Raw genomic sequence first — 13,091 nt, forward strand, 5'->3', positions numbered from 1 at the left:
AATTTAGTTTTATCACATTTTCATTTGAATAGAAACCAAATTTCAAATTTATTTTATTGCTTTACTTACTTTTATGAATTTATCATCGAATTCAGCTAAAATATCTATCTGTCTGTGGTTTCATTTTTTGATTTCCTGAGAGGAAAACTTTCAAAACTACTTAACCTTGGATGAGAACAAATCTGCCATAAGTTTGCTTGTGCATATAAGAGAAAACATGCATGCTACCAGACGTAGAAAGTGTGTGTGTGTTTGTAGCTCTGAGCTGAATACTAGAAGTTGAGTTAAGTGATGAACAAAATGCAATTTAAAGTTGAGAAAGAAGCTTAAGTTTGTGAAAATTTATTATGGGAAGGACTTTATAATTCAATGCAGCGAATCCACGTCAAACCATCAAGATCCCGATCAAAAGTGCTCCGATTTGGCTTCGAAGTTCCTCGGCCAACATAATTAGACTCACATTTTTCGATTGACGGAGCGGCTGAACCAATTTTAGCTCACCACGATGCAAAAGATAGGTTGGGCTTTTGATGAAATGAAAAATACTTAGACATTTTAAAAATTTCCGAGACCAAAAAGCTGGCAGCTAAAAATATATTTTTCTGTGCACTTTTAAAAATATTACTTATTATTCTGAGACATAATTATTTGAATACAAAAAACGATTTCGACATACCTTAAATCTTGAAGTACCATTCTTCTCCATCAAATTGAGGTCCCAGTATTTTTTGCTGGAGACGCATGTTGCTTTATGTTCAATGAATGCACCGATTCCCGATTTTTGCCTTCCTCACTGAGATAAGGCTATAATCCTGCTCTTAAATTGAACTTTTTATTAAAAGCTCGTAGACCCACTTTCGAGTATACCTTTCAACAAAAAATCGAAAACTGAACAAATGTCTGCCCGTCTGTGTGTATGTGTGTGATACTTATGTACTTTTTTGAAGCCAGATCTCACTTAACGGTGCTCATCAACCAGAGCTTTTGCACCCAGATTTTTGTTAGTTATTGTCCGCGCTCCATATGAAAAATGAAAACTTAAAATGAAACAAGAATACCACAAGAGAGATTATTTTTTTCGTAGAAAAAAAGTTGCTCAAAACAACTTTCTAAACACGACAAAATTTAAAAAAAAATTGAAAAAATGGCTGTTAGAGAGTCACATTTCAATTGAGTGGTCTATTTCACTGTACTCTACCACTTCTCTAGCCAAGTTTTGCTTTTAAGTTTCACTTAGTTTCAAAAGTTTGTTCAGTTCCATCAATCAACTCTGAGATGAGAATGACAAATGTCATTTCTGCGGCTACCCACCCCTTACAGTAGAATTTCTGCCGGATTAGTAGAGAACGCTACGCTGAAAACAGCGAAAAATTTCGCCAGATTTTCTGCTGTCTGATTTCTTTTTAGTAATCAGCGAAAAAAATTGCTGTTTTGGCGAAATTTTCGGCATATAACACCAATATCAAACCAGGAAAATCTTTCTGCTGATTTGATTTTAGATGTTTAGTTTTGTAAAACAAATTGGTTCGAAATTTCCTGATTAAAATGTTCGGCTTTGTACGAATAATTTAAGATAAATCAAAGTTTTACCTTTGCGTGCTTTTCCCCCAATCTGACAGACTGTCATTTTGCCCTCTCGCTAACCAGTCGTCGGCGTCTCACTGGCGACATTGGATTTCATCCACCTAGCTCCACCCTCAACACTTTTTTTTACCGATTTTTTATCTTCTTCTTTAGGTCCGCGGATGATGAAACGGTTCGACGAAAAGAAGATGATGAAAATCTAATAAAGTATAAATTGCAAAAATATCGCCCCATAGACCAACTGGGATGACTGGTACTGGGGTCGAGCGATAGTAGGGTAGGGTAGTCATCAATGAGACACTTTTGGTTTTCAACTTTCAACGATTTTTCTAATTTTTTCATCAGCATGTTTTAATGAGCTTTTTGTTGCATTTTATTTCTTTTAGTGTGTTCAAACATTGACCAAAATATGAGATCGATCCGACATCTACAGCCAGAGTTATTCAACTGTCTCATTGTAGACGCACTTGGCAGGAACAATGAGACAGCTGGGGAACAATGAGACACTCTACGAAAATCAATATTTTTCTAGTAAAACATCATGTTTTTGCATTGTTCCATTACAGGTGACTTGCTTTGAACATTTTAGAGCAATTTTGCCAACATGAAACTTTAATTAACAAAAGTTATACTAAAAAGTATTTAAATTTTGTAAAATCCATTTATTTATACCAAATAACTTTGTATGTCTGGTTAAATGAAGTTAAAACACTATAAATATGCCAAAAATCACTTTCAATTCATGTTTTGAAAGATTTACATGGATTTTGAAATGTTAAATGAAGAAAAATCAAAGTGTCTCATTGTTACCCATGGGCTAACATGAGTGGGGAACAATGAGACAGCCCTGGATTCTGGGTATATTCTAAATTTTGGTCAAATCTACTGAAAGGACATTGTAGCCCAACTCAATCCCTATGGAACGTCGAAAGAAATTTGAAGAAATATTAGTTTTGGTGTAAATGGCAGCCTACGAGCAAAAAAGTATTTTTTGTCCATAATTTACTTTTACACCCCAGAATCAAACACTTATGAATAACTTTTCAAGGGAGCGTCCATAATCAAAGCCACTAATATGGCAGACGTGTATCCAGCAGATACACCTTTCCCCCAAATATGAGCCTGATTGGTTGAAACTACGACTTGTGAGAGCCATTTTATCATTGTTCCCCGTGTCTCATTGATGACTACTCTACCCTACATACAAAACCCTTGTCATACACTGTGTGGCGTGGATGCCCCTCCCGGCCAATCGAGGGTTTGGTGGGAAAGGAATCTATCGGAAAGTGAGCTGAGAGATTCCAATTTTATGGTGCAACGAGACAGCCACCAGAACTTGGACACTTTCGCTGAACATTGGACGAGAAGACCCGTCGCTTCGTGGGTCCTGCAAGGAAGGATTATAATAAATTTTTATACACCCCGAAGAATGAAGGCATGATAATAAAAATAAAATGGAACGAAAAAGCGTCTTGGTCGAGGGATTTTTTGTAAGACTTCGTAGAAGGAAGAGAAAATCTTGCTTCGTTCGGCGCCAAAGTGAAACCTAATGACAAACGAGATTTATATTGAAACTTGGTTTTACAGGAAGAACAGGTTCCAGGAGGATAGGGGAGGGAAGGTATGATGGCGAATCAAATAAATTAGCAGCAGATTGTCTCCGCTGGGAAATGTAGCAGGTGTGTGTTAGCACCTGCCTCCAGGATGAAGTTTCGTGTCTCTAATGATGGTAGGATAAAAGATGGAATGACTGGGCGAGAAATATGAAGCGATGATTAAAATACTTCCTCCAGGGTAGGGTCACTTTCCAACAATCTGAATTGAACACAGAAAGGAAGCTTTACTTCAACAATAAAAATTAATAAACTCGATTAAAAATAGTTTCCACATTGAGCTTCGTTCAATTCATTCCAGCAGGACGATTCAACCCTTAATAATCGCGAAATATTTTGAATTTATTTGCGACTCGAAGGACAGCAAGCATATCGAAACAGTGTGTTTTCAGAAAGGAAAAAATGATTCATTGCATGTTGGACTCAGGCTGAAAGAATATATTCGATGCAAAATAAAATCCCTCTCCATTCCGATTGTTCCGATTGAATGTAGCACAATTTAAAGGAAGCAAGCCTTCGATTGGTCTTAACTGCCATTATATGTGTCTTACCACTGGTCGTGGCCGGCGCTGCGATTGACTAGCATGATAGGGACGTTTGAAAGTTGCAAAGTGGTGATGATTGGTTCCTACTCTTGATCTGTGGTCCATGGAGCAATTCTTGAAGGTCCTGGTCAATAACAGAGTAGCAACTACGGGTAGACACCAATGCTATGCTAATGCTATATTTTGAAAATAAAATAAATAATTTTGATTCTGCTCTGTATAAACTTTTGAAAAGTAATATACAGTGAAACCTCTTTTTAAGCGATGCGTTTTTCTAATTTGTCGATTTCTCTGGAACGACGCAACATTTTTGCAATCTTTTAACAGAAATTTGTAGGTTTTGTTCTGGTCTACAAAACGCTTTTTGAAGCTTGCTATGCGCACCCACGTTTATCTATGGGGGTAGCAAAGTAAGGGTGTGGGCATGGTTGCTTTTATGAGTGAACGCATGGTTGTTTAACATGATTCCATAGCATTTATACTAGTGTTTCTCAACCTTTTTCGTTCCATTCCCCCCTAGGCTAATTTTGATGAACTTCATTCCCCCCTGAAATTTGGAACATATTTTAAACAAATTTCATAATTTATGATTTAATGGTCATCATAAGACTGAAGTTTCGATTGAAAAAAAAAACAAAAATCATGCAAAACATATAAATATGGAGTCATTGAAATAAACTTCACAATGTAGTCCAAAATTGTTAAAACGTTTATTAAAAAAAAAGTATGATTTGAGCAAACTGAAATTAATTATTTCATTTTTAAGCGATAAGTTCATCTTCAACATTTGTATTTTTTTTAATAAACCAACTGTTCCTGATTAAATTAATGCAAATGCTTCCTTGAAAAAAAAATCGAGGATCTTTTCGTGTAGGGGAGATGGGGGTAAGACGGCCACCCTAAGGGAGAAGTCTAATAAAATTTACACAACAGATTATTTTGATCTCAAATTACGTACATATTGTTCTACTACTAGTCCATTATAGAAATGACATAAATTAGTTGGTCTAAAAACCAATTTTCAATACTTTTCAGCAATTTTAAAAAAATAATTGAAATCGTATATATATGAAATACGCGGGGTAAGACGGCCAGTGCTATAAATTAACTTAATAACTTTGCTAAATCCACCCAAACACCTACATGGTTGGTTCAACAGACTTCTCTGAACATCATAACTATTTTGGTTGAAAAAAATCAGGTTTCAAATGTGAAGAAAAATGCTGTTTAAAAAATTTCATATTTTGGCTCAGTGAATTTCATATTATTGCGACCACATTTTATGAAAAACTATGAATTTTTACTACAAAACAAACACAATTTGATACAAAAAAAAATAGTTTGTGTATTTCGATTAGAATAAGTAAATCAAAATTATGTAAACAATATTAAATTAGCGATTTTTATGAAAAGTTTGATAGGATTTCATACTATTCAATGAGTTTTGCTATATCACAGTAAAGAATGTTGTCGAAACGGTAGTTAACAGCATTTTGATTAAAAATGGATAGTTTTATTGAAAATGCTTTTCCTTTATCTACAAATATGTCATAATAGTCAAAAACCGTCAAAAATATAACCTATATCAATTAAAATCTACAAATTACGGGTGGCCGTCTTACCCCCGGAGGAGGTGGCCGTCTTGCCCCCAAATAAATTATTTTTTAAAACATTTTTTGTAAACAGTTCATCGCATTTTTTGAACTTTTTCGAGGGACATAATCTAGGGAAAACTTCAATTTAACATGAAAAAATATTTGAAGACAGGAAAACATATTGTTATTTAACAAAAATGCCTAAGTTGTAATTCATGAAAATTACATCCAGTTTCAAGTTCAAAAATTATTTGTTTATTTTGAGCTATTTTTATACTATTTCAAACAATATTTCTGGCAAAGGTGACTCCATATGCATTATTTAGCATGAGGAACAGTATTGCTAAACATTTTAGTAATATTCATTAGTATACTTATTAAAACAGTGGGGTGGCCGTCTTACCCCGCCTGGCCGTCTTACCCCCAGCTCCCCTATGAATCTGGGTAATTCTCTACCAACTCACACGAAATCGGGAAAAGTTGCCCCTACCCCTCTTCGATTTGCGTGAAACTTTGTCCTAAGGGGTAACTTTTGTCCCTGAACACGAATCCGAGGTCCGTTTTTCGATATCTCGTGACGGAGGGGCGGTACGACCCCTTCCATTTTTGAACATGCGTAAAAAGAGGTGTTTTTCAATAATTTGCAGCCTGAAACGGTGATGAGATAAATATTTGGTGTCAAAGGGACTTTTATGTAAAATTGTACGCCCGATTTGATGGCGTACTCAGAATTCCGAAAAAAAAACGTATTTGTCATCGAAAAAAACACTAAAAAAGTTTTAAAAATTCTCCCATTTTCCGTTACTCGACTGTAAAAAATTTTGAAACATGTCATTTTATGGAAAATTTAATGTACTTTTCGAATCTACATTGACCCAGAAGGGTCATTTTATCATTTAGAACAACATTTTTCATATTTAAATTTCGTTTTTTTTCTTACTTTGCAGGGTTATTTTTTAGAGTGTAACAATGTTTTACAAAGTTGTAGAACAGACAATTACAAAAATTTTGATGCATAAACATAAGGGGTTTGCTTATAAACATCACGCGTTATCGCGATTTTACGAAAAAAAGTTTTGAAAAAGTTGGTCGTCGTTGATCATGGCCGTTCATGGTCACCCGCGACAGGCACGGACGACGAAATAAAGAGAAACGCAAAAAGTAACTTTTTCAAAACTTTTTTTTTGTAAAATCGCGATAACTCGTGATGTTTATAAGCAAACCCTTTATGTTTATATATCGAAATTTTTGTGATTGTCTGCTCTACATTTTTGTAGAACATTGTTACACTCTAAAAAAAACCCTGCAAAGTTAGAAAAAACACGAAATTTTAAAATGAAAAATTTTGTTCTAAAAGAAAAAAAAAACCCTTCTGGGTCAATGTAGATTCGAAAAGAGCTGATGATGAAGTACATCTACAACGGATAAGCTGTCTTGTGCAGCGAAGTTTTTCGACGTCAACAGACAAAACAAACTGTGATTTAGTTTTAAGCTTTTTCTATTTCTATCCTTTTCCTTAGCAAATCTCGAAGGTTTTTTTTTATTTTTCCTTCTCTTGCCAAATCCATTGTTAGTATATCCAATTACATCTAAATGAATTATAGTGTAAACCATAGTTGAAAGGAACTCCAAAACTCTATTAGGTTATAAGAAACACGAAATTGTAAATTGATTATTTACTAATAAACACTAATTGAATTGAAATAGATTCGAAAAGTACATTAAATTTCCCATAAAATGACAAGCTCCAAAATTTTTTACAGTCAAGTAATGGAAAATGGCAGAGTTTTTAAAACATTTGATGTGTTTTTATCGATGACAAATACGTTTTTTCTGAATTCTGAGTACGCCATTAAATCGGGCGTCTAATATTTACATAAAAGTCTCTTTGACACCAAATTTCTATCTCATCACCGTTTCAGGCTGCAAATTATTGAAAAACCTCTTTTTACGCATGTTCAAAAATGGAACGGGTCTCACTGCTCCTCAGTCACGAGATATCAAAAAACGGACCTCGGATTCATGTTCAGGGACAAAAGTTACCCCTAAGGACAAAGTTTCACGCAAATCGAAGAGGGGTCGGGGCAACTTTTCCCGATTTTGTGTGAGTTGGTAGAGAATTACCCAAATACATAACCAAAAATTAATTATTTTGAAATTTTTTAAAATTCTTTACAATATGTATGAGTTTTTATTTCTTGTCAGAAAACTTTTAAAAGAACTGCTTATGTTTGAAAGAATGGCAAAACCAAAAAAGAACATCACAGAAACAATAACAATTTATTTAAAAAGAATAGTTAAAACATTTAAAGAAACTATTCGTTGCAAGCATACAAAAACTTTGTCCAATTTTACTGAAACAAGAATAAATAGTATTGAACGATTAACGAACTGCTCGTTTTGGACTGGCAAAAAAAAATACAGAAATACGAATAAATAATTATCTAGTCAACAAATCAAGTCAATCAACATTTTTGAAACTTTTTTACCTTATTGCCCTTCGACCTTTTGTCTTACATCCGAGTTGTAAAATGCATTTATATTAGACTATTTATTTTCAAAAAATCATAGGTTCTACGATAAATTCAATTCAATGCAGCTGGGAAACAAATTATTGATATGTTATTTTTTTTATTAAAAACAAAATCATATTTTTAAGAATGTTGAGATTTTTGAAGTTTTTTTTTATTTGGACTTATAAATGATTTAAAAAAAATGCAGACGAGAATATTCGCTTGAAAACCATAGGTCATTGCGGTCTCTATGTCAAGATTGCTACTCGAACCTTAACATTCGAAAAAACTTATATGAAGATTTTTGGAAAAAAACGCAGTTAATTTTATGAAATTGCGTTTATTTTTGCCATTTTTTATTTAAGTATTTGAAAAAGTACACAATTGGACAATTGTGTAATAATTTTTTTAAAGCATTGAAATGTTTGAAATTGCATTTTCAATTCTTAAAAAAGAAATTCTGACATTCATTGTTTATTCAATAAATTATATTCAAAACAAAAATAGACACAAGTTTAAAATCATTCCATTTTGTAACGGTTCTTTTAACAGACCATGGTTCGTTCGCTCTTTTTGGTGAACCGGCTCTTTGAGCGGCTCGCTCTTTTTTTTGCCCACCTCTAGTAACGACGTTGAAAACATTGTTTTATGTTTTTGAATAAAAAAAATTGAATTCGTATAAAAACTTCAAATTTAGGTTTAAACAACACAACATCAAAAAAATCATAACTCTGCGCATTTTCGACTGACTTTATCATTCCCGGTTCCATTCATTTTTCTGGGAATTCTCGGAAATTTTTACATACTAAGAGATACGATTGTTTCTGAAAATAAATATGTCAAAAGTTGAGTCTTTGAATTAAAAAAAATAAAGTTCATCGCTCAAATTTTCAAGTTATCGCATTTATAGTGAAAAAACATCCTTTTTTTGCCTTTTCCCATTGTTCATATTTTCCTGTTTTTGTTCAAAGCTCGTCGAAAACCCCAGTTCTTTTTTCTTTAATTGCTTTTGACTTAGGATTTCAAATCGTATGTTTTTTCATGTTAGAATTCTTTCAAGGAATCCTGAAATAACAAAAGGTGAACCCACTTACAGATAGAAACCAATTCCCAACATTTGTCTTCAAAGATCAACTATTCTGGACCATAAACCTCAACGACATTCCCAAATCGATCATCGCCAAGAAGGTGACTGAATTTGATGATTTACCAACCGTCGTACCAACAGTCGTAAAACTTTTTACTACACATTCCACTCACCTTTTGCCATCACCTGAAAGAAACTAAACCGTCTGGATGTTAGTATAGGTATCAAAGTCGAATCGGATCGAAATAAATCGCACGGGACGCAGTTTTGTTCGAAAAATCATGGCATTTTTATTTCATTAAACGAAATTTTTGATTGTTGATTACTACACCGCTTGTTTTTTGTTTGTTTGTTTGCGTTTGACATCGTTTCCACAAATCGGTCGGTGTGTTTATGGATGTATTTGTATGGGGGGTGAGCATTTTTTCTCCACTTTCATTTTATTATAAAAAATATCAGCGACTAAACTAAGTTTGTTTCATTTTTTACCTAAGGTTGTTTTGTTTGTATCTTTTGCCTGGCTTAGCTGGGAGTTTTGTTTTCTTAACGTTATTTTCCTCATTTTACAACTGTTTTGATTTCGGTTCAAACTTTTTTTTTGCTTCACACCAATCGCGCTCCGCCTTCCGAACCCTTAACAAATATTTATACAGTAACGTGCTTCTCGATAAACCATCTGAATTTTTTTATGTTTTAAAATATTGGCTAGACTAGAAAATAAATCTACTCAAATATAAATAGTTTTGTTTGTTCTGTTTAGTGGAAGTGAACTTTATCTTCTGGTTTGATTCGCAATCTCCCGGCTCACAGTTCCTATACATCTGTTTTTAAAACAATTCCTCCGGTTCGTATTATTAAAAATTCTTCACGTGTGGAAAGTTCCAACAAAGTTTTTTTTTCCATCGAGTTCCATTCAGTAGTTACGGTTAGCTATGGCTTTGTTTTGGTTTGAATTTATGGTTTGCATTTTTATTTAAAGAGATTCTATTCTTCCCCTACTTTTAGTTCCTTACCTTCAGTTAAATTTTTTCATTAATTTTATTCGAATTCACGTTCTCGCACAATCTCTCTCTCTCTCTCTCTTTCGCACCTCTTAAAATCAACGCTCGGAGACACTTTTTCGTTACCTTACTATTTACACAAAGTTTCCTCCTCGAGCTGCTCCTTTTTCTGCTCGACCGTGCCGCTGGCCCTCTGTTAGGCGCCGGAAAGTGTCGTAAACTCGACGTCGGTGCCACGTGGAAGAATCAGGTCCGGATCTGCAATATAGACTGGTGAGAGGTGAGAAGAATGTTCACGGAGCGTGAGCGGTGAGATGGTGAGAAGAAACGGGAAAGATTCGGTTAGTATCTGGAGAAAATAAAAAGTTACAAAAACATCAAACATTTGAGAAAATCGTCAGCCGGGCTCAATCAAAACTGCCATTGCGGGAGCGGCTTTTTCCAATCAACCCTATGATCGCCGCCGGCCAAAACAAACCAATCCAATACCGAACCCCCAAATCCAAACAGTTTGTTTAGGATCGCTGTCATCCCTCTGCCTATAGGAGAAAACAAGTTTAGCCAGCCAACCAAATCAACCGCAGTCACATGGTCACAGTCTCTGACACACACACAGCAGCATGTAATCGTGGGGAGAGTCACGTTTTTGCGAGGAAAACCCGATTTTGGCAAAAGTTGGGAGCACCCTGAAGGCGTGGGAAATGGGACGATTTGGAATATTATTTGAAAATTATTTTGCTTAATTTGTTCTCGATCAAGTATTAAAATTTGTTCGAAATGTTCGTTTTACTTTTTTCAAACAAATCGATATAAAGATTTTTTACTCAATTCAGGCATATTATAAAAATAACTATTTAATGAGCAATTCCTGCTCAAATCAGGATTTTTTCTGGTACTTTTGTACCCAACCCTCTCCGATTTCAATGAAACTTTGTAGACATGTTATCCTAGGCCTATATAAGCCATTTTTGTGTATATGGAGCCAATTCTTCTCGAAAATGACATTTGAGAAGTGCGTAAGTTATTTAAATATTTCTGAATTTTATAATTTAAAAATTACTGTATCTCGAAGCCGTTGCATCGTATCAAAAAGTGGTCATGGACAAACTTGTAGGAAATTGAACGGGCCTTTTGAAAAAAAAAATACACTGAAAGAAAAATACACGCCACTTCTATGAGATTATATTCTGTTTGAAGTGAAATAATATTCATTTGCGTTTGATGTAATTTTATGGCTCATTTGATGCACATAACTGGAGCATCAAAATGAGAGTGATATTCAATTACGTATTTTAATTTTACATCTCAAGAAAATCAATTTCACTCACTTTCAGCTGAATATGTGTGTATTCGCTTCGAAGCGTGCACAACCAACAAACGTCAGTGTCAGCCATATTGCCTTCACTTATGCTTGTTCGCTGCACGACAAATCTATTATTTTTACTTAAAATGAAGTGCCGTATAAAAAATAAATCGTCGAAATCTATCAGCGAAGTGCGGCTGCCATCCGGCACACTAGGGTGTTGCAGAACCGGACAATTTCCCGAACGTGTGGACAAAGGCCAGTTCCGGAAACTGCCGATGGAACGGTGAATTCGGAAAGTAAACTGCCAGCAGGACTGGACTTGCAGAATTGGTGGATTCGGAACGTAAGCTGCCGGCGAGACTTGACTTGCAGAACCGGTGTCCAGTTTGGAAAAGGTCCGCAGCACCAGTTGAACTCCGGTGGAAGCGGGCTGATCGGAGATGGTCGGTAAACGTTTTGGTTTTGTCGACGAAAGCTGTGAAGCAGTTAGATCTTTGAAAATATGCTCAGTGACCACCAAATCAGTGCTTTTTGTTGTTTATCCCGTGAAATTTCCTAACAAGAGTTTTTTTTTGCGATAAGATTGTTTTAAATAGTCTAGAAGCAGCAATCTTCATAATAAGTGCAATCCCTCCCTCAAAATGAGTGCTAGTGGTAAACTGCGATAGTTGAACAAAATAATAATAAATAATTGTGTCATTGTGAAAATAAACATCTTAACATAAGAAATCGGCATATTTGTTTTCTTTATAACCTCAAAAAAATGACAGCAGCTTTTAATGTCCAGCAGCAGCTCGCAAAAACTGGGTCGATTTGAAAATTATATCAACGCAAAATTCAACGCATGTAATATTAAATGCTCAAATGAGCTCCACAAAAGCTTCATGTAATTTTCAAATCGGATGTAATATTCTGTCATTTTGGACGCTCCAGTTATGTGCATCTATTCGACAGAATATCACATGATTATTTTTTGGTGTGTATGGGAAATTGGACGAGCTTTCCAGTATATATATTTTCGAGACTGAAAAATCGAGTAACCGAGTAGAAATTACCGAAAACCACTAAAAAACCTATTTTTTCAACATTTTTATTTTTAAAGCCGCTGTATCCTCACAAGCATTGGAAATAGGACAATGGTCAATATGGAGACTTTTATGTAAAATTGTCTGGGGAATCCCGCAATCGGTTTTTGAAAATTTTGACGTTTAGACTACTTTTCAAAAAAACAATTTTAGTCAATGGTTTTTTCTTGATTCTTTTTAGACTATTTCCTCAAAAATTTTGAACGAAAAAAATTCTAGACATCACCTGTAAATTCAACTTTTAAACTTAAAAATTAAAAAATCTCATAGAAGTGGCGTGTATTTTTCTTTCAGTGTATTATTTTTTTCAAAAGGCCCGTTCAATTTCCAACAAGTTTGTATTTGACCACTTTTTGATACGATGCAACGGCTTCGAGATACAGTAATTTTTAAATTATAAAATACAGAAATATTTAAATAACTTACGCCCTTCTAAAATGTCATTTTCGAGTACAATTGGCTCCATATACACAAAAATGGCTTATATAGGCCTAGGATAACATGTCAAAAATGTTCAATTGAAATCGGAGAGAGTCGATAACAAAAAACCAGAAAAATTCCTGAATTGAGCTGGAAATGAAAACTTAAAATGGCGTTTTGACCGTGTCTGGACCGAAGAGCCTATGCCTGAAAATATTTTTATCGGATTCCTCGGTAAATTTCACATAACATATAAAAATTGGCGATGTCGAATCGAACATTTCCGAGATATGATTTTTTGAAAATAAAAACTGAGTTTTTCAGAAAAATGACGAAATCGAC

General features: G+C 34.5%; 1 protein-coding gene across 5 annotated transcripts in view; it reads right to left on the reverse strand.

The window, feature by feature from the left end:
* Nucleotides 1-9,202: 9,202 nt before the first annotated feature.
* The window catches only part of LOC120414274 (hemicentin-1), a 332,674-nt gene continuing 328,785 nt past the window's right edge, over nt 9,203-13,091 (reverse strand). For 4 of the 5 annotated variants that reach the window (XM_052709619.1, XM_039575396.2, XM_052709632.1 and 1 more), the window contains one exon: nt 9,203-10,208. In XM_052709619.1, coding sequence (XP_052565579.1) covers nt 10,135-10,208 — 74 coding nt within the window. In that variant the 3' untranslated portion in view covers nt 9,203-10,134. The remainder of the gene's footprint in view (nt 10,209-13,091) is intronic. The other variant, XM_052709655.1, reaches the window with a different exon arrangement.

The sequence above is a fragment of the Culex pipiens genome, chromosome 1 (assembly GCF_016801865.2).
Source record: "Culex pipiens pallens isolate TS chromosome 1, TS_CPP_V2, whole genome shotgun sequence".
NCBI classification, from domain to species: Eukaryota; Metazoa; Arthropoda; class Insecta; order Diptera; family Culicidae; genus Culex; species Culex pipiens.